Here is a 24,085-nt window from a genome sequence, read left to right on the forward strand (position 1 = left end):
CATCAAATAAAGGAATATTTGTGCAAATTTCACACATTTCAAGACTTCACACACAAAAAGTGAAGGTGAACAGGTGTGAGGTGAAGTTGAATATAAGAACTCAACATCATTATACTTTCACATGAACAAATATTGGTGAAGAACAAGTTACAATTTCTTAAATATCCAAAGATGTATAATGTTCACACAGGTTCGGGTTGATCTGATAAGACATGACATTATTTTAGTTTGTAATTATATTATTATATTTCAGTGTCGACTTCCGAAACGGTCCACCAGTCCACTGGGCTGTGGCTGGCGAATTTGGTACGAGAGCCCACTTCGTGCTAAACCAATCTGATCCGACATCAGCCCACCTCGTTGTTAATAAGGTAGCTAGATATGATGAGGGGGTTTATAGATGCAGGATCGACTACAATGACTCGCCAACGAGGAATTATAGGGTCAATTTGACTGTGATTGGTAAGGAAATATTCATATTGTTATAATATAAATTATCGGAATCACTTGATGAGAGAGCTTAGTGCAAGTCCGCCTGGGCAGAAGGGCCATAACATCTTAGTTCCCAAGGACGGTGTAAGAGATGATTAATATGTCTTGCAATGCTAATTTTTTTGCAGTGGTATTATTTTTTTCTAAATAATAGTATTTCAATTGAAGTTGTAATAGCGTAAGAGTAGGTTTATATTTATCCCTACGGTTATTATTGCACCCATGTTTTTTTCCTTATTTTAAGTTTTTTTCTCAATAATAAAAATTGTACTACTACAACTTTTTTAAAGTTCAACGTAGGATACGTTTAAAAAGAAAATTATAAATTTTGTAATGGCTTGCAAAATTGCGATGTGAGTAATAAATAACATTCTGATTAGTATTTTTGCTTTTTGTATGAGTCCTCCGTTCATAGACTCCAAAGAGTGCACAGTAAAAAGTGTAAGATGTGTCACACACCATCGTGTTTAGTTAAACACTAATTTCTCTCTTGCTGTCGTCATTGTTTTGACACTCAGAAGACACAGCATTCTTAACAAACTACCTTCTATACTACATTTATTGGCAATGCCGTTGCCGTATGGTGATAAAATACTTTTGTTGGTCTGTGGGTTTTTTAAAAGCTTAAAACATTTTTACATGGATTCACTGTTTTTAGTTCCACCCGACTCCCCTCGAATTTACGATTCTGAAGGTAAAGAGATTCTTGGAACAATCGCAGGACCCTTTCGAGAAGGACAGGATTTACTTCTCTCCTGTCAAGCTTCTGGGGGTAAGAAAAATCACTTTGCCAAAATATATAGTAATTGATTAATCCATTATTTAGTTATTATATTAAATTTATTAATTATGAAAAATTATTAAGCTATTGTTATCGTGATAAGGCTTTTATGTAATTTGTTTCGTTAACGTTATATTTCTCAGAATTATTATTATTTTAAATACAAATATTTTTATTTTTATATAATAAAAAAACATCATCTTCGTCAATATATGTATTACTATCAAAAAAAAGGAATGAAATATAGAATACGGATCAGATATTGCTACAAAGACAAATACTTCTATTTGACTAGCGTCTTCACGTGGTTTTACTCTGATCTTACTGTTCCATCCCCGTGGGCAGTAACGTGTTATTGTATAATAATCTTTCTATGTATGTATATATATATATATATATAGACCTGTCTGGGTGAGTACCACCCACTCATCAGATATTCTGCCAAATTAACAGCAATACTAAATATTGTTGCATTCTGGTTTAAAGAGTGAGTGAGCCAGTTACAGACACAAGGGACATAACATCTTCGTTCCCAGGGTCGGTAAACCGAAAATTAACTAACTGATATTTTTAAAAAAGCCGAGATGGCCCGGTGGTAAGAACGCGTGAATCTTAACCGATGATCGTGGGTTCAAGCCCGGGCAAGCACCACTGAATTTTCATGTGCTTAATTTGTGATTACAATTCATCTCGTGCTTTACGGTGAAGGAAAACATCGTGAGGAAACCTGCATGTGTCTAATTTCACTGAAATTCTGCCACATGTGAATTCTACCAACCCGCATTGGAGCAGCGTGGTGGAATAAGCTCCAAACCTTCTCCTCAAAAAGAGGAGAGGAGGCCTTTAGCCCAGCAGTGGGACATTCACAGGCTGTTACGATTTACGGATATTTTTGTTCTTATGTAACATCAAAATGATTGCATAATTATTATTATTAATATCTCACAACAATGTAGTAAGAACAACATTTATAACAAAATATATGTATTATTTAAAAACATTTATGTCTCCGCAGGCAAGCCCCCGCCAGATGTATCGTGGTACCGCGGTGGAGAACGCTTAGCAATAACCAAAGATGGGTCCGTATGTCAAATACATCTGCCGTCGCTGTCTAGGGAGATGGCGGGCATGAGACTTCAGTGTAGAGTTGAGCCGCCCTTATTACAGCCGCAACGCAGAGAAATTACTATAAAACTATATTGTAAGAACAACGTGTGTTATATATATATATATATATATATATATATATATATATATATGATTGATTGTTTTTTTAATTGTAAAGTACCTTGTATAGTATAATTTTTCCGCAACTATATTTGCTGGATTTGTTATAAGTTTAACATTTAAAGTATCGTATTTACGTCTAGAAATATCCGCTATTAAGTAAAAAATATAATCTGTAAATGCATCGATGTGTGAAGGAAGAGAAAATATTTAAACTAAATTATAAACTTAGATTACTAGGATAACAATTACGCTATCCATTTTTTAAGGCCAATATATTATAATTTATTTATGATATGTTTGATATAAACCGATTGGATTAATCAACACCAAAAATATTTTAAATCTTCAAAGTTAGTTAAATCACCAAATATTAAATGTAAGTTTTTTTCATCAGTAAAGCCACAATTCATCCGAGTAACTGGCGGTGGTCCTACCCGAGCCGGTCATGAAAGATCCTTCGTTTGCACAACTCGAGGTTCAAAACCCGCTCCAAATATAGACTGGTTCATCAATTCACAAAAGATCGACTCAGCTTTGACTCAGGTATTTTTTTTATATAAGTATAACTAATCGCACTGGAATTATACGTAGATTGACTGCTTCGTTGGTACTGTGGCTTTATATACGGCCGCAATTCCCGTGATCCTCAGTTCAGATCTTGAATCGGGCCAATAAACAATGATTAGATCCTGAAGATTCTCAGTAGCAGCCCGGACTCTTGAAGTTGGAAATGTACACAGCACCGTGAATTGGAAAGCACTCATATATAATTATGAAAACGAGTGAATAGAGAGTGCATATATGTTTACGCACTCACTTGTGCAATATAATCATAAAATAGGAATCTAAATTTCATTATTGCGTTCAAACGAAGAAACGTGGTAAACATTTTTAGTGCTTAATTCTAGATTAACTTTACTAAGTAATAAACAATCGCATATAAATATTGATTTCTGCGATCCGATGTTAATCCTACTTCACATGCACTCAAAACACACACAAGCATTTACATACAAATTTCAACATGATTTTTTTCTGTTTGTAAATTTGCTTGTTTTATATTTTTTTATTAATTATATGAAAAAAGAAATAACAACATTCGCCTGTCATAGTGCCAAAACTAATTATAAGGGGTCACTGACTTCTCTAACAGCTTATGCTTAGCTCAGGAGTCAGAGACTTAATTAATTGTAATGGTAAATTGTATTTCCTTATATACGTTTGCCCAGCAAAGGAATATCTTAGTACGCTGTTATTACTATTATTATAATATATATATATATATATATATTGCAAAATACTATGATATGAATTTCTATTTATTTAGGTAACTGTCGTATATTCTCTCGTTCTTCGTATATGTTAACGGTTTTTACCCTAACATATTTTATTAAATAATATTATGTGTTATACTTCATGACAGGTCGAGGTGGAAGGAGAATTGACGAAAAGCATTTTAACCTGGCGTGTGAGGCGAGAAGACAGTGGAAGGCAGCTCGTCTGTCGCGTCTCCAATCCTTGGTTTCCAGCATACACTCTAGAAGACTTACTTAATCTCGAAGTTCTATGTACGTATATAATTTTAACATATTAAAAGAACACTACGATCAATTAGATTGATGAAAGGATTCGTTTTTTTATAGTTTAGGTAGGTGGACGAGCATATGGACCACCTGGTGGTAAGTGGTCACCAACACCCATAGACCAATGTCAACGCCAATGCGTTGTAAGAAATGTTAACCATCGCTTACATCACCAATGCGCCACCAACCTTGGGAACTAAGATGTTATGTCCCTTGTGCCTGTAATGTACTGTACACTAGCTCACTCACCCTTCAAACTGGAACACAACAATACCAAGTACTGCTGTTTTGCGGTAGAATATCTGATGAGTGGGTGGTACTTATCCAGACGAGCTTGCACAAAGCCCTACCACCTGTGTATTAGAATATTAATTCTTAAAGCAACTCAGCGGTATTTGTCGTCAAATTTCGAGATATAAACAACATTATTAATATTAGAAGGAAAATCCAGGAGGAAATTGTTTCATTCCCTAAGGTATCGTCCGTGAACTCACTGATTGAATAGTAACGTATTGCACACATACCAAAATATTTTTGGTCAAATCTAGTGTAAATATAATTCCAATTTCATATAGAAAAATTTATACTTTATTAAAGAGGTCATTGACAGTTTTCGTATCGCTCAATAAATCGTGTTGACACATAAAAACTGTTTTGATAGTGTTAAAATCAAGACAATGATATTTTTTATTATTCATGTAAAAATCACATTATTAATGACGAATACTTATATAACAGCTGAATTAAATTTTCAGCATTGGTCTAATGACTAGGTTATATAGAATATGGGGTCCCAGGTACAGATTCATGTAGGCTTAATAAGAGTTTGTGCGTTTTTAGAATAAAACAATCTGCGTAAGTATTAGGACAAATGTATTTAGGGAAGATGACCTTTACATCATGCCTCAACCATATGTTAACATCCAAAGGTATAAAAAAATGATGTACTACAGCATGTTCAAATTTATTCATTTCATCAATCTAAGTAAAGCCTACCAATAGTTCGGAAAACGAAAAAAAAAATCGTGACCTTCGAAGAATTTGCAGAAGAAAGTCAGCAGGGCTTTATTTTCTAATTTAGAAATTGTCTACAATTTTCAATATATAATAAATAAATAGCCAGGAGGATCATTTCATTCCCAATCTGTTCTATCATTTATAAACACTAATACAATAACTTTAATATATATCTTTTTCTTATATAAATTTTTAAATTAAAACTAAAAAAATGTTCAAACTACCTCCGTTTTTTTTTATTTCTGGTAAATTGATTCAAAGTTTGGCTATCCATTTCAAGAATCAGACACACTTGCTCAAACGGATTAATGGGTAGATTTAAGTGATTCCAATATTAAATAATTTATAAACTTTACATAAAATGTGACTGAAATATTACCAAATGTCTTTGTTTTAATTGTTTCATTCGTGCACAAGTGTGACGATATCATTACAAATTCTATTAACATAATCTTGATGCATTTACATTATAATAATAATAGAATAGTGAGAATTGCTATACGTATTCTATCGGCTGCTCTACTAATGTAAGCCCGTCTCAGCTGATAATATAGTTAACATAAAGCGTACATTTCCGTGAAACAATATGCTTAACAACTTCATTGGAATTTTTTATTGGCATGTATTTCTTACTCTGTATTTCTTAGAACACATAATCTCAAATAATTATGTGTTCTAAGAAATACAGAGTATTTAGCCAAACTGGTTACGTATTTAAACAAGAGTAATTGTTACACTGTGAAAAAAAATACAGAGTATCAAAGAATGTTATGTATATTGCATTATTTTTTTTTCAATACAATTGCAAAGAAAGCAATTTATGATAGTGTACGAATATTAGAAATTTGCCATAACTTACTTTGTTAATAATAAAATTGTCTTTATATAGCGCTTTAATGTACGCTTAAGCGCTACATTTGAACTGCATTAGCAGGCTAATTTGAAATGATGTTGTCCTTCTAATAGATTTCGACCACGGCGTCCATCTTCAAGTACATTATATTCTCTCACAGTAATCCAATGGACAGCAAATCTAGCGCGACTACAAACAATTTCGACGCAGGACCGTTAGACTTTTTTTTTATTTGATCTTTGGGAAACAAACAGTACAATTACACAGAAATAATAAATATCAATAAATTGCACATAAACCAATCAAGTTTCAAAATTTTATTAGATATTAGTGGACTTCGGGCCGTTATAGAAATGACTGACTTAGAATGAACTGACACTTAGAAATGAATGACTGAATATATATATATATTCCATCGCTTACATATATATATATATATATATATATGTAAGCGATGGAATATATATATATATACATATTTATACTGAAATATAATATATATATATATATATATATTCAGTCATTCATTTCTAAGTGTCAGTTCATTCTAAGTCAGTCATTTCTATAGTGTTCAACGATCGCCATAATTATTGGTATATATAAGCAGGACAATGTCCATCGGGTTTTACCAATATATAAATCGTACAAACTAACCTATATTATCTGTAGTGTATATACATATGTATTTTTAATTTATATAAAAGTAGACTTTTACGTGTTGATGAAAGTTGAAAGTAAAGTTTCGATCGATATACATCGCTTGGCGCGCTGCCATACAATATACGGCAACTTGACGAACGAATTGTTGTGATAGGAAAGTACTCGAAATAGATGGTTATGAACAATAGTGCATACTCGTTACTAGAGACAATTTTATGTAATTTCATTTATAATTTCTGTCATGTAGGAAATTTCTTCTGAGTTTTTTTTTCCGGTATATTAGAATAGAAACTCTCATCCCATGGGGGTCGAAAAGCCAATTACGGGGATGCCATTAACTTCACCTATCAATCAAGGACTAAGTGCCTTCAACATTCTTGTGGTGGAAGAGTACCACGAATAGTATTAGAATATTTCAAAGTATGGATTAAATTAAATGTGATGTTATTTCAATTGGTAAGGACATAAAAGTGCCGTCAGCAAGAAACGTTGCAAAGTATTTTTATTACTGTATTTTAACTGTATACAGTATTTTTTATATTAATCCTGTTTCTAATAGAAATAAAAAATAATACAATTTGAAATAACTTTCATTTATTATTACTATCTACAGTATAAACATATGCTGACGAGCAATTTGTTTTATGTAAACTTAAAGAAACATTTGCTTTGAATATAATATCGTGAGATAAACATAAAATAACAACTCGTTTAATTACTGGATTTCAATCAGAATATTAATCGTACATTCGCGATTTAAAAACAACTTCTGATTGACACTTGTTACCCCTACGCTGTAATAAAAATAAAACAATTCCGTTCAATCGGTTCAAGCATACCAACTCTATGTATTAACATGTCGAAATCCTTTATACACTTTCAACCAAACGTTAGCGTGATTCACAAATTTGCTACTCCAAACAAAATGAATTAATCAAAAACTCATATTACGTAAAGTAAGTTTAGTTAGCATTCGACGAAATAATAAGATCTTATATATCTATATGGATGATTTCCACTATCTCTATCTCCCGTTGATATACTAATTTATATAATACCTTAATTATAGTAAAATGTTGAAAGTTTGTGTTATTTGGTTTACTTGGTGGTGGGACTTTGTGTAAGCCCGTCTGGATAGGTACGACCCATTCATAAGATATTCTATTGCCGCACAGTGATACTAAGTATTGTTATGTTCCAATTTGGAGAGTGAGTGAGCGAGTGTAATAACAGACAAAGCGGACGTTACATGTTAGTTGGCCCAAATATATTTTGTACAAAAATTTATTTGGTATAATATGATATGGAATCACGCTCGATCGGCTGAGCGGAATCTAAGGTGGTATAAAAGTCGTTTATATTAAGGAATATAACTTAAGATACATCTTTATTCATTTTTAATTTTTGTACTGACACGCATCGGAGGTAAGATCGACTCACATGCTGCGACAGCAAACACCATGACGCTGTCTTATGCTGTCATGCCCCCTCGCCGCCACTGTACTGGCAGCATCAGTAGAATAGGTCGACAAATTACTACTTTATTAGTGGCAATTTCTTTTGTTCTTTAGTTTAACTAACGGCCTTAATTATAAACGTTCGTTAAGGGCTGCTTAGATAAACAATGATTTCTCTCTTTCTGACATTATTGATTTGAAATTCGAAAGTAGAAAACACAGCATTGTGTACGTAATCACCCACTAAACATTTTTATGAGTAATACCGTAAATGATTTATAACAAAATATATGAAAACCCATTTATAAAATATGTTTCTCACTATAAACGGTATTTCAAAAAGGGTTTTAAAAACTGAAGTTATGCTGTTACTAACATAATGTTCCCGATACGAGGAATGGAAGCTGGCAGCTCAGGCGCCGGAACAACGCTATCTATGTGCTGTGCTTTTGATATATTGTTGCCTGGTTTTTAGAAAGTATGTTGTGATGTTATCATTTATGTATAAACATCAACAATGAAAATACTAGAATTATTATCTGTATAAATTATGGTCCAGTGGTTATTATGCGTGAATTTTAAACGAAGGTTGCAGGTTCATCTAGGCCAACGTTAGCCTTTTTAATGGTTTATAATTCAATTCGTATTTGGGCGAGAAAAATAACTTCGTGATAAAGCCTGCATTTGTCAGATGAAATTCTACCACATATATAACCACCACATCCGTATCGGCACACCACGAGATGGAATAAGCTCATACGCCATCCTGATTGAGTTTAATTTTATTTTTTTACTTGCATAGTTTCAAAACGTTTCTAACAGTCAATCTTACTAAAATTTAAATAGGCTTTTACTTCTTATCGGATCTCCATAAACCATAATGAAGGTAGAACAATCTTATTATCAAATTACCTAATTAATTGAAAATTTAAATAATTTCACAAAATATTATGTACTATTTAGATAATTTGAAATTTAAAACAACCCATTTTTGTATATATAAAAGAATAACTGACTGACATACCAACGCATAGCCTAAAAAACTGGGGCAAGCACCATGAAAATTTGTATACTTATTCCTTTTACATAGTAGACTAAGAAAATATTTTCGAAAATTTAACCTGTAAGGTATTGAAAAAGGTGATGAGAGATTAGTAAGAAAATCCTTATTTTTTATGAAAGAACTATAGAAATAGCAATTATAAATTATGACGCGAGCGAAGCCACGGGTAAAGCGCTTGTTTTTTATCAGATAAAACAAAAGTTTATAAGAACTGTATACGATCTTAGCCCACAGGGATACGTTGTTACGTTCTCATTGTCTGTTGTTCACAAACTATTTACATAAAAAAAAAAAACTTAAGAGTTTATCGTCAATTTCCTAAATTGATTCATCTAAACTTTCCGAAACTTGGTAACCATAACTTGACAACTCCGAAACGTGACGTGAAACAGTTGTGTCACGAAACTTTCTAGGAGTTTATCTCATCAAGTTTAAATATTATCGTGTGCTGTCAACTGGGTTTATTGTGGGACGGTCCCTTAAGGGCATCCAAGGCATATGTTCACAGCCCAAGTTTTTGTTGCTTGTGTAATTGTAACTTTTAAATTAAAAGTGACGTAGAGAAATAAAAAATACTTCGACCTATTTCTTTATATTTGTCACAATTGATTTGAATCCAGCTAAAGTCAATTATTTTATTTAATATTTTTATGCCAAAAAGTGTTTGTCAATAGACGAATTGTTAATTGTATATTTACGGCTAGTGAAACTGGCAGTAACTAGTTACCTAATATACGCTTAGCATTAGCATATGAACGAAGTATTCAAAGATATATATATCTTTAAACACGAATACACTTCGTTAGCTTAGTAAATAGTTTATAGTCCACAGATTCGAGCCACAGGTTGAGTCATAAAAGATTTTATTGGGTTTTTTTATCAAGGAATGCTTAGTATCAAGATGGGCTCAATGTTAATGCCACAGACAAATATGGGCCTTAGGAAGCATGTGAAGCATACTTAGTGCTGTGCCTGAATTTTTGCCGGTTGTCCGTTATAAGATCACATCGTATTATGAAAATGAGGGAATAAAGAGTGCAATTTTGTTTGCGCACACTTTTGTGCGCTATATATCCCATGTAGTTTCATAGTCTCTTGAGCATGACCACTGTTGCCGAAATCATTTAGGACATGTCATATATTCGTCATATATAACAGATAAATACATGAATACTGTAAGTTATCATAACACGATTGTGATTAACATACCATAGTTAGTACCATATGATCATTATGATTAGAAGTTTTAGCATTAGTAACAGATTGTGAATATCCCACTGCTGGGCTTAGGTTTCCCCTCCTTTTTTAAAAGGTGGTTTGGAGCTTATTCCACCACGCTGCTCCAATGTGGGTTGGTGGAATACACATGTGGCAGTTTTTGCATAATAAAATATAATGTATTCTGTATTTTAGCATGCCAGTAGCTGAATTATAATTGCAAGAGTTTTCAGTATAAAAATCCTTAACAAGAAAACTTCAACAGAACAAAAACAAGCTAGCTAGTTAGCTAGTTATTATATTAAAGTATTTTGATATTGATTTAGTACGACGAGTACTTAGGTAAATAAAACAAGGTTTTAAAGAAACTTTATTACGACAAAATTGCTGGCAAGATGGTTTCAGCTGAAGAAGAAACTTATATATGTGCAAATTAGTTAAGTGAATTGGAAGCTCATGTTCTCTAAGTACATGCGATTATTTCTTCGTTACATTGAAAATTGTAAACAACAAAAAAATCCTTCTGAGCTTCTTTCGCAGATTCTTATTGAGCCGGTAGTATTTTTATTCTTACTACATTACATTACATTGCATCAATTGACGTAATTATATTTGATATTGAATATATTTTATTCGTTTGTTTAAAATTCGAATAGCGAATGCTTCATTTTTTTTTTAAGTATTTTGTAAACCACAAGTAAGCAAATTGTTCTAATTCAATATTTAATTAGACAGCGATTTTAATTAGAGAACCAACAAGGAATATGAAATACAATTACAACAGAAAAATCATAACTTACAAATATTAGTATAAATAATTTTTAGCTTATTAATTTAGATGATTACCGTGATGCATTTTGTAATACCAAAATAGCCAGCTAATACGTGGCGTTGGTAGGAGAGCTAAATTACTGGACTGTAGCTTGCCTGAGAATTTCTGAAAACAAAACACGTCATCTGTAAGCTTTAAAGTGTCAAACATTATTACGGAATAATTCGTTTATGAGAATCAATTTGATGACAATTTAAGTAAGAAAATTGATCGATAAATAATTTAGACGTCAACATCAAATTTTGATTTTGCTTAATGTTTTTATGTATGCAAATTGACAATTAACACACATTACAACGCCGAGACAGCCTAGTGGTTAGAACGCGTGAATCTTAACCGATGACCGTGGGTTCAAACCCGGGCAAGCATCACTGAATTTTCATGTGCTAAATTATAATTATGATTATAATTCATCTCGTGCTTGACGGTGAGGGAAAACATCGTGAGGAAACATGCATGTGTCTAATTTCATTGAAATTCTGCCACATGTGTATTCTACCAACCCGTATTGGAGCAGCGTGGTGGAATAAGCTCCAAACCTTTTCCTCAAAAGGGGGGAGAGGAGACCTTAGCTCAGCAGTGGGACATTAACAGGCTGTTACTGTTACTGATACACATTAACAGATCAATAAAAAAATTGGTCGACACGATAACGTGACATCGCTATAACTTGTTTCACAAAATCGTGTGTAGGCGCCTTAATCCTTATTTAAGTTTTTAATATACACATGGTTCTACGCTTTGCATCTCACTGTAACGAGATTTTATGCGTCGTGACTTAAATCCGGGGAGGGTATTATATATTTTGCTCTGAAAACTTTCATGCAATTTTCTCGCGGGTCTTTTTGGAAGATTGTGTCAACAGTAATTTTGTTAAACAACTTTATGGTTTTAAAGCCAACTTTAGGGACATTCTGTTTTCAGATGTTCTTTATGGTAACCACTCATTTCCCATTACAGTCGCTGTTCCGTATAGCTTGTAGCTTTAATACAGTTTTAAAATTAAATATTTTTAAATAAGTATCTTTTTTAATTAATAGATAGGAAATAATATTTAAGGAATGACATCAAACATCTTATGAAAGAATGTCTTCTAAATTTAAAAAAAAATATATTATTTTCATCTTACTTATATTAATAGTTTCGATGGTTCGATATTTGTTAATTATTGGATAACATATTTGTTGCTCAACAAAAATTCAAAATGAATGAATATAAAAAAACATATAAGTCGAATTTAAATAGCAAACCATAAAAGATTTATTTAAAATTGCATTATTTTATTCATAACATCATATTAAATCAATATATGTTACTTTTTATTTAGCAAATGATCAATTAAAATCGACTTGTAAAGCGCGGTATTAGTGCCCATGCGGCAAATTTCTAAGCCCCAAATATTTTTTTATTTACAGTATTTTATGTAAAAGCTTGAGTAAACTGGTTACGTATGATATATAACATTTTTGATATACATTACTTTAAATATACATTAGTTTATATGTGTTTCAATTTGTTTAAGAAGCTACATAATAGTCTATATTAATCTATTTCCTTTTACTATTATAAATAATAACCAACCAATACAATTATGACATCAAATATTTATTATGAAATGATGGCTGGTATTATTTGTGAAATGAATAATTCGTAAAATCAGTAGTGTATAAAGTTGGAGATATGGTTCATATTTTTTTAGTGGGTATTCCGAAGTTCGGGTGCACTCTGCGCCTTAGACACCGGTGAACCGCACATACACCCCCACTGCGTTAAAAAAAGGACTTACGCATTACCAACCGCTTACCAGATTTAATCTACTCTAAATAGTATTATTTAGTATTATTGTGTTTCGATTTGCATTGTAAGCCAGTGTAACTACAGGTACAGATAGCATTGCAGTTTGGTGGCGCATTGAATGTGCAAGGAACGGAAATATTCTTTACAGTGACAGTTTCTATGAACAGTGATGACCACTTAAGATTAGATGGCCCACTTGCTTGACCACCAATTTAAGAGAAAAATAAATCATTCTGCTGGAAAATAATTGTAATCAACCATTCATAATTCAATTTAATTACACGGTATTATTTTTAAATAATGATAATAATATCCTGGGACGTTAATAATAATCTCCTATCATATATTCATAATAATATCCTAAGCAGAGCTTTTACTATGGAAACCAGATAACTGATATACTACATATATAAGGAGTATATTCTTTGGTATTTTATCCATATAAGTATGTGACTTATATGGATAAAATACGCCCAGACTCAGGGCAAATAGATGTTGATGCAAACAAATGTCTGTCCTGGGTGGGAATCAAACCCACAACCTTCGGCGTGAAAGGTAACCAACGATGACAACCGGCCCGTCAATATGTTTAGTGTATGCACCATTCATCTTAAAAACATATTTAAATACATTACAAAAAAAACTGAATTAATTGAACAGAGAAGTTTTTAATTTAACACCGGATTAAAAGGCTGACATCTAGCTAGCGTTCCGTCGTGATCGCAGCCCATTTTTTTCCATCGCTAAACATCATTGAAGCAAAGATTACTTAAGTTGGTATTTATTTTAAATAGTTCTTTTGTTAAAGTTGTATTTTAATAATTGTAAGTTGTTTTTCATTTTAAATTTCAGCCAAATCAGTAATAAATAAATACTCTTTTATTTATTTTTTTATTTTCATAAATTGGAATTAATTATGTTTAACATATTTAACGTCATTTTATATCATAATTTTTTTCAAATCAGATATTTTGTAGTTACCTTTATCCTCGTTTTTTATCCGATAAATCATTTATGTTAATGATAATTCCAATATTATCTGGTATCTAAGACCTCGTTTATAACATGTCATTTTTTTCCCTCTTCAATAGCTTGAAGATAAACATTTCGTCAACTTTGTTCGATTAATTTTGACTGTTTTTACGACAAGTTTCAACTATTTTTTTCATATAATTTCTATAGGAAGGATTAAATTCGGGTTAGTTAAATTAAAGTGAATATGAAAAATAATGAATTCCGGTTTCCGTCACTGCGTTACACTACTACAAACGCAAAAAAATCTCCAAGCTGTAGTACTTTTAAATATATACTTATGCAATGTTGTCATACAGTCCTGAATCACGTTGAAAGAATCAAGTCACTATTCAAAATTGTAATCTTCCCAACGCTGCACTGTCACTAAATAAAAATGACAGTCTGACGTCTGACGAGAGGGCACTCGTATATGTCTATAAAAACAATTCAACGCAACGCCGGCCAGTGATCAAAATTGGAGTTGTGAAGTGAAGTGTTGTTACAAAATCTAGTTTCGAAGCTGACAGTTTGTCGCACTCACTTTCAAATATAAGTTTTCAATAACTTCTTAATTATTAAAAACTTAATTAATCATAAAAACATATAATTTTGGTACAAATACATAATTTATAAATAAAATAGCCCTCAGATTAATACTGTAATTTTAGCCGAAGGTTTTACTGGTGATAGGGCTTTGTGCAAGTTGGTCTGGGTAGGTATAGGGTAGGACATAACATCTTAGTTCCTAAGGGTGGTGGCGCATTGGCGATGTAAGCGATGGTTAACATTTCTTACAATGCCAGTATATATGGGCATTGGTGACCACTTACCACCAGGTGGCCTATATGCTCGTCCACCTACCAAGTCTATAAAAAAAGGTCGCGTGATGATATTGAAAAGTACCAATGAATTTATATTTAAAAATAGCCATCTTAGAAAATAAGAAAGGCTTAAATTCACCTTTATTTTTTGCTTTGTCGTTTAATTATAACTTGATAATTTGTAATGACGTAAAATATTAAGGTTGCCTCCTCTTAACAAGAAACAGCCGAGTAAGATTTTAGTGTGCTATAAAAGACGCGATAACAACATTTCAACTTTTTTAATTCAAGTATTTATGTATACATAGTATAGTACATAAGGCTTAAAATTTTAACCGAAACGACTAGACCACATGATTGTCTATGCCAAATTGTTAACTTATTTTTAAACTCGAATAAAAATAATAATTATGAAGAACTGATATGGTAGGATTTTCATGACTACAAGTTGTATGCTTATGATAAATATTAAAAAATTAATGGGAGTTAAAATGACTTTTACGAATACCTAATGCGACAGTGTCGCTGCTTAGTGGCCAATATTTAAACTATTGCATTTAAATTATTTTAAAGTCATTAGCACAAATAATTAATTTAATTAATGATGAAACCTACTTTCCGACCTATTCAATGTAAAATGTCGATTCGAAGTAATTTATGATTATGTTTATGTATGGCTTAATTGAATGAGGCATATTATGATTTATTCATTGTGTATCCAAAATTATTAATTTTTAAATTATGGCTTTATATGAACTATTCACTCAAGGATTGCAACCTAAACGAATTTGATTAACTGAAACTTTATAATTAATTACAGATCCTCCAGTTGCACAAATTTCTTTGGTCGAACCGAAGGAACCGCGTTTACTGCGAGAAGATGAAGATGCTGTACTGCTATGCTCATCGTATGCTTCACCTTCATCATACAACTTCACATTCTATAAAGGAACAGAGGTAAATAAGTTATATTATTATTTTCTATATTGTCTTCGAGCCACATTTATACGAGTCGATTTAAGTTGACAAATATCCAAACGACAAAACTAGTCCAAATTTTAAAATGTTGATTTCTATTTATGAGATACATCGCAAAGTTTTTAATTGATCAAATATTTTTTAAAACGAAAATAAAGAATACTATCCTTTATGATCGCTTAAACATTATCTTAATATAAATTAGCAAAAAGAAACGTACCGGATAATTATCGTAAACATTTCTTCAAAACACCGCAATATACAGACTACACACCACATTGATCTGTTCAAAGAACCCTTTAAACGAAACCTTTTATTCGTAGCAGAATCTTCTCTCAAAAACTGGTTAAAACTTAGTACATTAACGGACTATAATGATACTTTAGTATATAAAACAAAAGTTTTATTGAAAAACTTGCATCAAAAAGTTAATAAGAATACTGCGGTTAATAGGAAGATTTATAGATACAATTAATTAGCAACTTGAAGGGAACCTCTCCGGGTATAATGAAGTTTATTTAGGTCCAAACATATAATACCTGTTTGTATTGTGGTGAGAAACCTGACTCTATCAGTCACTGGTAATGTTATTTTTTTATCATTTCATTACATTAATATATACATTTGTATATATCAATCACTTGTTTGATCACAATTTGTCACTTTTAATAGAATTTGAATTTGTATATTTATTATTTTTTACGAAATTATTAATTAATTGTTCATACTTCGTAAAATTTTAAATAATCTTTAATTTTTATTTTTATTTATTATAATTCTGTTATGTATTTTGATTTAATTATTTGTGAAGACTTAATTGGTATATGATGTTTTCTTAATGCGATAAATATTTTTGTACATGTTATAACTGTTTGTCTTCCTTGATTAAATAAATAAATAAATAAAATAAATTTATATTTATACTTATTAATAATTAAAGACTAATTATCAGTTTATTATAATACTGTTGAGTTTTTTTCGTCAGTCCTTCTTACCAAAATTCCAACGCCTCTTTGCTATTCGGTTTCAGCTGGACCAGTATATTATATAAGTGATATATAGTAGTTTATTTTATTTTTTGTAATTTTGTATATGAGTCTTGTTACTTGAATAAATAAATTATTATTATTATAAAAAAAATAAGTTTTTCGTGTGACGTGATATTGCAACCACGGCATGGGATACGCTATCCTGCGATTGTAGCTTTCTCATCGCACATTTGATGAGGATGGTGATCAGGTTTAAAGCAGTCTTATGAGTGACCTGTTTTAACTATGTATAGGCTTCTTGCTTCTCGGATTCTGATATCGATTGGTATCAAGCCACATTGCGAGTGCTAATATTAGATAGACCTGTATCCTGTACGCATCCCATAATTTCAAAGGAAAACCCCTTTGCATTTAGAAGACAAACTTATACTGTAAAGCCTCATCTAAATACAAAATTCGATTCAAATCGTTAGTGCCACTTCAAAGATACCCGAAATATATTAATGTACAAGAATTTCTCATTTAATATAAGAATAATAAATATAACATTTTACAAAATATTTGATAATAAAACGTAATTAAGTCAATTCACAACAAACCCCTGTTAGATTAAAACACTTCAAACGGATTAGCTTCTCACAGGCTAATCTTAACTCTTGAAGAAAGTTAAATGTGTTTGTTCTGTTTTAAACAAATGATTTTCACATTTCCACCCCACACTATAACCACTATCACGGCTTAAAAGGGCTTTTCACGCAAATTGAAACTTAAGTCGATCGAACTCCACGTAATTCTCATGTAGCGTGACGCCACACGCTTAATGAGCCTTTAATTAATACTTTGTGAAAATTCAATTTGTTATTTGCAAGTAAAGAAATAACTTTATAATAGTTCCATTAAAACTACCGGTCGTGTGAAATTAGTTTTTCAACGATGTAAATCACATTACGATTTATGTGAACTAGCTATGCAAGCCATTTCAACCGTGTGGAACACGATAGAATGCAATATGAACGACTCAATTTCATATTTTATACATTCGAGAAAAATAATGGCTTTAAAAGTTACATTGGATCTTTGTTCTCATTATGCTGCCACTTCGAATATATGTAAAACTGGTATAATAATTTTGCACTTTCAACCTCACGATCTCACTCTCTTAATAGCAAGGCTATTATTATTTATTTATATAAACTTTACATATATCATTACAGGACGAGGTTCTCCTAATTCTATAATGCTTAATAATATTTAATAATTATATAAGAATCATCATCGAAATAGCGTATCCGTAAGTTGTCAATATTTCATGAGTGAGTTCTTGTAAAAACACTGCTGAACACTGCTGTATATAGTATATATTTTAAAATTCGAACGTTCTCAAATCGAAAAACGATGGTTGATGGTTGGTAATCTTATAATCTTGGTTAATGCACTTTGGTAACTAGTTCTATAATAAGTGAAGGCATTCAACGCCCAAACGTTTCAGAATCCTTTGTTCCTACGTTAATTTTCTGCCACCATTGCAAATACGCTTAACTCTTTTGAACTCAGTCCAACTCGTACCGATCCATACTTCTAGACATCGATAAGTATGGAGGACGGATGAAATCAGACGGTCACGTGATTTTGACGTGATCGTTAAATAAGACTTAAGTTTATAATATACACTTACACGGGTTTAAAAAAAAAAACAAGATCCTCTTTTATGACAAAATTAAATAAAATATACTTATATTATTCGTCTTTTGTAACTTATAATTAAAACAAAGATTTATTATGATTTGAAACATATTATAATTAACTTTTAAGCACATAAAGAATAAATAATAGAACGTTGCACATAATAAATCACTGTTTATTTGTAGTAACAAAATTCTTTGATTAAACTTTCCACGACCGCAACGAATATGTAATTGGCGGTTTTTACTCTGTGGAGTTTTAGATGAAGTTTCATATTAGTAAGTTTTTAGTATTTGCAACAGAAATTTTTAATTATTCTCTTTTATTCTTTGTTTAAAAGTATATTAAAAGTATGTTCCAATTTAAATAATTCAACGATGGTTTTGAATATACATATGCAATAAAAATGAAAGATAAATATGTACATATGTGTGGTTTTAATTATAGTATTTTTTAATTACGTCATCATTATTTTTGTATTTAAATATGACTATATCGTTGATCTAGTGGTTATCTTAAAAGGTAGATGAGTCAGTGGCTCTTAGTCAAATCCTTTATAAGGCTTATGAATATTTTTTCGTCAAAAATTTTTTATTGCTATCCCGAAGCTAGTAAACCGACACTGATACACTCCCATGTCTGGGAGAGTGCGTAATGTCTTTGTTTCTATACCGAATACCACTATTGTTGTGATACGAGGAATGCGGTGTACTATTTAACTTATGCATAGTGCTCTAAGCGTGCATTTGTTTATCATAGCATTTCTGCGCATGTGGTTATGAAATTGGCTAGAAGAATTCTTTTATTAGTTAAAAAATATTGGTATCTTTAATATAAAACCATATTTGAAGCGTCAATAGCACAATGGTTTAAAGTCACATGTTCTACCCTGAGTCCTTGGGCTATTGTCTTCCCCACTTCTAACACAACTGTGCGCTTAGTTGAAAAATGCTTAATTGAATATTAGTAATTCCTTAAAAACGAGCATTGCTGGTATTCATTTAAAAAAAAGTATATATATATATTAACGCTTTGAGGTAATTAAGAACATGCTTAGTGCGTTAAGAACACATAATGTATTCAAACAAGAAAACTTAAAAATAAAGTGGTCGCATAACTAAGTTTTTATATAAATATAAAATAATTTATCATCTTATTAAATAAAATCTTATTTCCATTAATTAGGATCATCTGATTCGTGATGACCCTATAGGGGGTATATCAGTAGAAGGAGACAAGTTAATTCTTCGAGGTCTTAGAAGACATCACGCTGCAAGATATAGGTGCAGAGCCTGGAATTCCGAAGGAAGTGGATTGAGTGAACCGCTAACGTTTAATGTTTTATGTGAGTATTTCAATTCGAGTACTCTCCTAAACACCTCTTAAATGTTTTATCTACAGATTGCTTTCATCACCATTATCCTTATATTTTAAGCATAAATTTAATCAACGTTATTGTGTTCAAATATGCTAATATACCGCCTAAATTCGAGGTTACAATCTTCCATCCATTGTTTTATTGTTGCCCCACTATTTTAAGCTTAAATGGATGGGAAAATAAGAGTATAGTATTTTTTTTTAAATAGATATCGCTAATTTATTTTCTATATTTTGGTTTACAAGTTGCAAAACTTAGTTTGTATCCAAAGCTCACAATGTCATTGACAGAATATAATTTTGTAGTTCTTCACATGAATACTGAACGCATTGTAACTTTTTATGACTTATTACTATTTTTATATTTATTACTTTAAACATTTACATTAAATAATTACTGAATTATCTTTAGTTAAATTAACTTTACAAAAGCTTTTCATCAATTCAACAGAAATACCAATATAAACCTATTGTAGTTTGAACAACTTTTGTATCTAATTCTGGTTTTAGATAACTATTAACTTTTCTTTTTCAAACTGATTATTAGTTTTTGAAGAAAAAACCTAAACTACTTAGGCTGTATAATATACATTTGTCGATGTTTTAGAAGTGGGATTGTGTATATTGTCTAAATTAGGATTTTTCCTAGCCCGACCCGAATGTTCTGCTGGTAGCGTGGTGCAGCAGTTAGCAGGGGCGCCTGGTGGTGAAGTGAGGGCAAGATGCTCCGTCTCCGCACCTTCTGCTAACGATGCTGGTCCACTTAGATTCTATTGGACTTATAATGGAACCAAAGACGTTTTACCTGTAAGATTATTTTTTCTTTAATGATTTAATGATACATTATAAAAGTAAAGAAAATTATGATTAATGTGCTGATAGTTGTTTTCTTTCAATAAAATTACTATAGTAAATATTATACGCCGTGATCGAAAATCGTTGATAAATCATATTAACAATTTAAACCTGTTTTAGATACCTGCATCGAATGTTACTGTTATGGGTTCTACCAGTACAGTCATTCATGGTCTGCCGTCTTTAGATGATGAAGAAGATTTAGGCTGGCTAGCTTGCTGGGCCAGTAATGATATTGGAAACCAGAGGGAACCTTGCTTGTTTAGGATAATGCCAGCAGGTGTGCTTAAAACATGTTTTACTTTTCTATATCTACTAAATCATATTTTGAATTGAAACCGAATATGAAATACAGTCACATGTCTAAATATAGTCAGAGTTCATTAAATTATTAAAGTGCTTTCAAAAATCAGGGCTACATGTGATGAAATCAATCATATTTGCTGTTAGCCTAAGCATATAAGAATTAACGAAATTTAAGATTTTTCATCTCCCTCACTCTTATACTGCTATATATCATTAGCATATCATTTTTAAATATTAGGCACATAGAGTAATCATCGATTTAAATTGGTTTCTACTGGTATCAAACATTTAGACACTATTCCAATTAAAGTTAATATTCTACATTCATAATTTCATTTATTTTATGACTTATGTAAACATTTATTAATTTATTTATCATCAGCGCTTCCTGAGGCTCCCAGTAACTGTGAGATCGAAGACGAGTTCCTCCAGTGTGAGCCAGGTCACGATGGTGGTTTGCCGCAGCGGTTCATACTGGAGGCGTTGGAGGTACGCCACCATGATACCGTGCAGGGGGACGAGTCCACCATGAATGATCAGGTGAGGTGGTGGTGTTGTAGGATCCATTATTTTGTTTTGTAACTGCATTCTTAATACTAAAAAGGTCATCTTAAAACTTGCTTATTTTATTTTTGTATAATTGTTTTAACAAAACATATTATAAGGAAGGGATTTTTAAAGTCATTCATTTAACTGCTTGTTTATTATTAAAGTCACATGTATGTGAAATATAATTTTGGTTTTAGATTTTTTTTTGATGAAAATAGTAAGGACTTACAAAAATTATGTCATATTTTTTCGATTAGGGTATTTCTGGAAGAGGACTATCGGAAGCTGTATACAGAGCCAGCAACGATGTGACACCTCAGTTCGCTCTTGACGCTCTGTCGCCAGGACGGTATACATTCCTCGTTTATTCGGAAACGCCGCGTGGAAGATCACAACGACCAGCTGCTTTGCATAGTATTCCCATCCGAACAACTAATGACTTGGACATACCGGGTATTAAAAATTCGTTGTATCTTTACTAAATTTATTTTTTGACAAAAAATCATGTATACACATATATTGGAAAACTATTTTGTTCAATATATCAAGTATTACCTATGTACTGTAAGCAAATTTAATTTAATTTGTAAAACACGTTAATTAAGAATGTAAATAAAGTTGTTTTTTTATATAGGTTCCCTACAAACAATGACACCTTCACCACCACAATCACCGACAAGTGACAACGGTATGGCACTTTTAATTGGAGCTTCGTTAGCATTGGTGCTACTGACCGTACTCACCACTATCTGCGTCACGCTTGTTATTATGTGCAAGAAGAGACAACAACCACAAAGAGATCCTGAACAAAAGTAAGATTTTATTTGAATACTAACAAAATCTATGGTTGTACAAGCAAAGACTCCAGTTTGTGAAGAAAATCCCCCAATGTCTGCTATTTTAACGTACATAATGCCTATTTGAATTATACATATGTAACTGTAACATTACCAGCCTGTGAATGTCCCACAGCTGGGCTAAGGCCTGCTCTTACTTTTGAGGAGAAGGTATGGAGCTTATTCCACCACGCTGCTCCAACGCAGGTTGGTGGAATACACACGTGGCAGAATTTCAGTGAAATTAACACATGTAGGTTTCCTCACGATGTTTTTCTTCACCGCATAGCACGAGATGAATTACAATCACAAATTAAGCACATGAAAATTCAGTGGTGTTTGCCCGGGTCTGAACCCATGATCATCGGTTACGAATCACGCGTTCTTACCAGTGGCCCATCTCAGTTTCATACATATAAAATATTTAAATTATTATGTATCATGGTTGTTTTAGTAACTCGCAATAGCCATAATAACTTAAAAGAGGCAGAATGTTTAATTATTTATGTTAACATGTTAAAAAAAAAACCTTATAAAAACTCATTTCAAAAGATAACATTCTAAAAAGTATTATTCAACTCATTATTCCATCCTACGTAGGTATAGGTTAAGTTTCACCTTAATATATCCTTGTTATAATTCATGATCTTTTTTTTTTATCCTATCAGTACAATATTGCGAAGAAGTGTTGGCGTGTCTATGTATAGTGGGTCGTCTATATCGCCAAGTGTAGTACCAACAGTGGTTGTAAGAGGTCATAGAGGATCAAGAGTGTTGGCAGCAAGATGGTCGGGAGTTATTGATGATACACCACTCGCTGTACTTGCATTAGATACGAGACCACATGGTATGTAACGTCATATTAAAAATTCGAAAGAACATTTATTTCAAATAATACTTAAAACGATTGCATTTCCTGATAAAGTGAATCAAATCAATTGGTATACAACGTTACGCTACATGCTTAAAATAGATCTTAATATAAATCTTTGACATGCATTATATCCACCCAAAGCTGACTTTAAATATATAAGCTATATTATATAAATATGCACAATAAGTGTAAATAACATTCAATTATTTTTTATTTCTCAGCTGATACAGATTCAGGACACAGCGACGGTGAACTATTGGAAACAGAATTGACAAGGAATGTTGATGACATGGAAACACAAACAGATACATAATTAGTTATCAATAATATACATCCGAAACCGAACCGAATGTGAATGTCCCACTGCTGGGCTAAAGGCCTCCTCTCCCTTTTGAGGAGAAGTTTTGGAGCTTATTCCACCACGCTGATCCAATGCGGGTTTAATATACATATACAAATTAAATTAAATTTTAAATCCAAAGGAATTAGGTTTTCTTTCGAAAATAGAATCATTGAATCAAGCGAATTGAATTTGTAACTGAACAAATGTCTGTACTAAAAATAATTATCATAATGAAATTGTTGATCAAAACACAATGATAATAAATGATGAAAATTAACATAAAATATTGAAGAATTGTTGTGATGTGCATGCATGCAGTATTATGTCTTAGTGATAATTATTTAAGATTGAGTGCTATTTATATTTCAATGAGAAAATATGTGTGTAATAACTTACATAAGAATTATTTACAAGGACTTTAAGTATATACAAATCATAATTAAAATACCTTGTGAACAAAAGATGACCTCGTGTTAT

General features: G+C 31.7%; 1 protein-coding gene across 1 annotated transcript in view; it reads left to right on the plus strand.

The window, feature by feature from the left end:
- The window catches only part of LOC126776092 (nephrin-like), a 113,576-nt gene extending 89,972 nt beyond the window's left edge, over nt 1–23,604 (plus strand). Inside the window, exons 4-17 of the mRNA XM_050498376.1 lie at nt 254–462; nt 1,151–1,264; nt 2,289–2,474; nt 2,898–3,046; nt 3,927–4,071; nt 15,639–15,775; nt 19,654–19,813; nt 20,495–20,652; nt 20,821–20,980; nt 21,389–21,546; nt 21,813–22,008; nt 22,190–22,367; nt 23,060–23,238; nt 23,487–23,604. Of these exons, the coding sequence (XP_050354333.1) occupies nt 254–462; nt 1,151–1,264; nt 2,289–2,474; nt 2,898–3,046; nt 3,927–4,071; nt 15,639–15,775; nt 19,654–19,813; nt 20,495–20,652; nt 20,821–20,980; nt 21,389–21,546; nt 21,813–22,008; nt 22,190–22,367; nt 23,060–23,238; nt 23,487–23,578 (2,221 nt within the window). The 3' untranslated portion in view covers nt 23,579–23,604. The remainder of the gene's footprint in view (nt 1–253; nt 463–1,150; nt 1,265–2,288; nt 2,475–2,897; nt 3,047–3,926; nt 4,072–15,638; nt 15,776–19,653; nt 19,814–20,494; nt 20,653–20,820; nt 20,981–21,388; nt 21,547–21,812; nt 22,009–22,189; nt 22,368–23,059; nt 23,239–23,486) is intronic.
- Nucleotides 23,605–24,085: the final 481 nt, after the last annotated feature.

Source organism: Nymphalis io, chromosome 19 (assembly GCF_905147045.1).
Source record: "Nymphalis io chromosome 19, ilAglIoxx1.1, whole genome shotgun sequence".
Taxonomy (NCBI): Eukaryota; Metazoa; Arthropoda; class Insecta; order Lepidoptera; family Nymphalidae; genus Nymphalis; species Nymphalis io.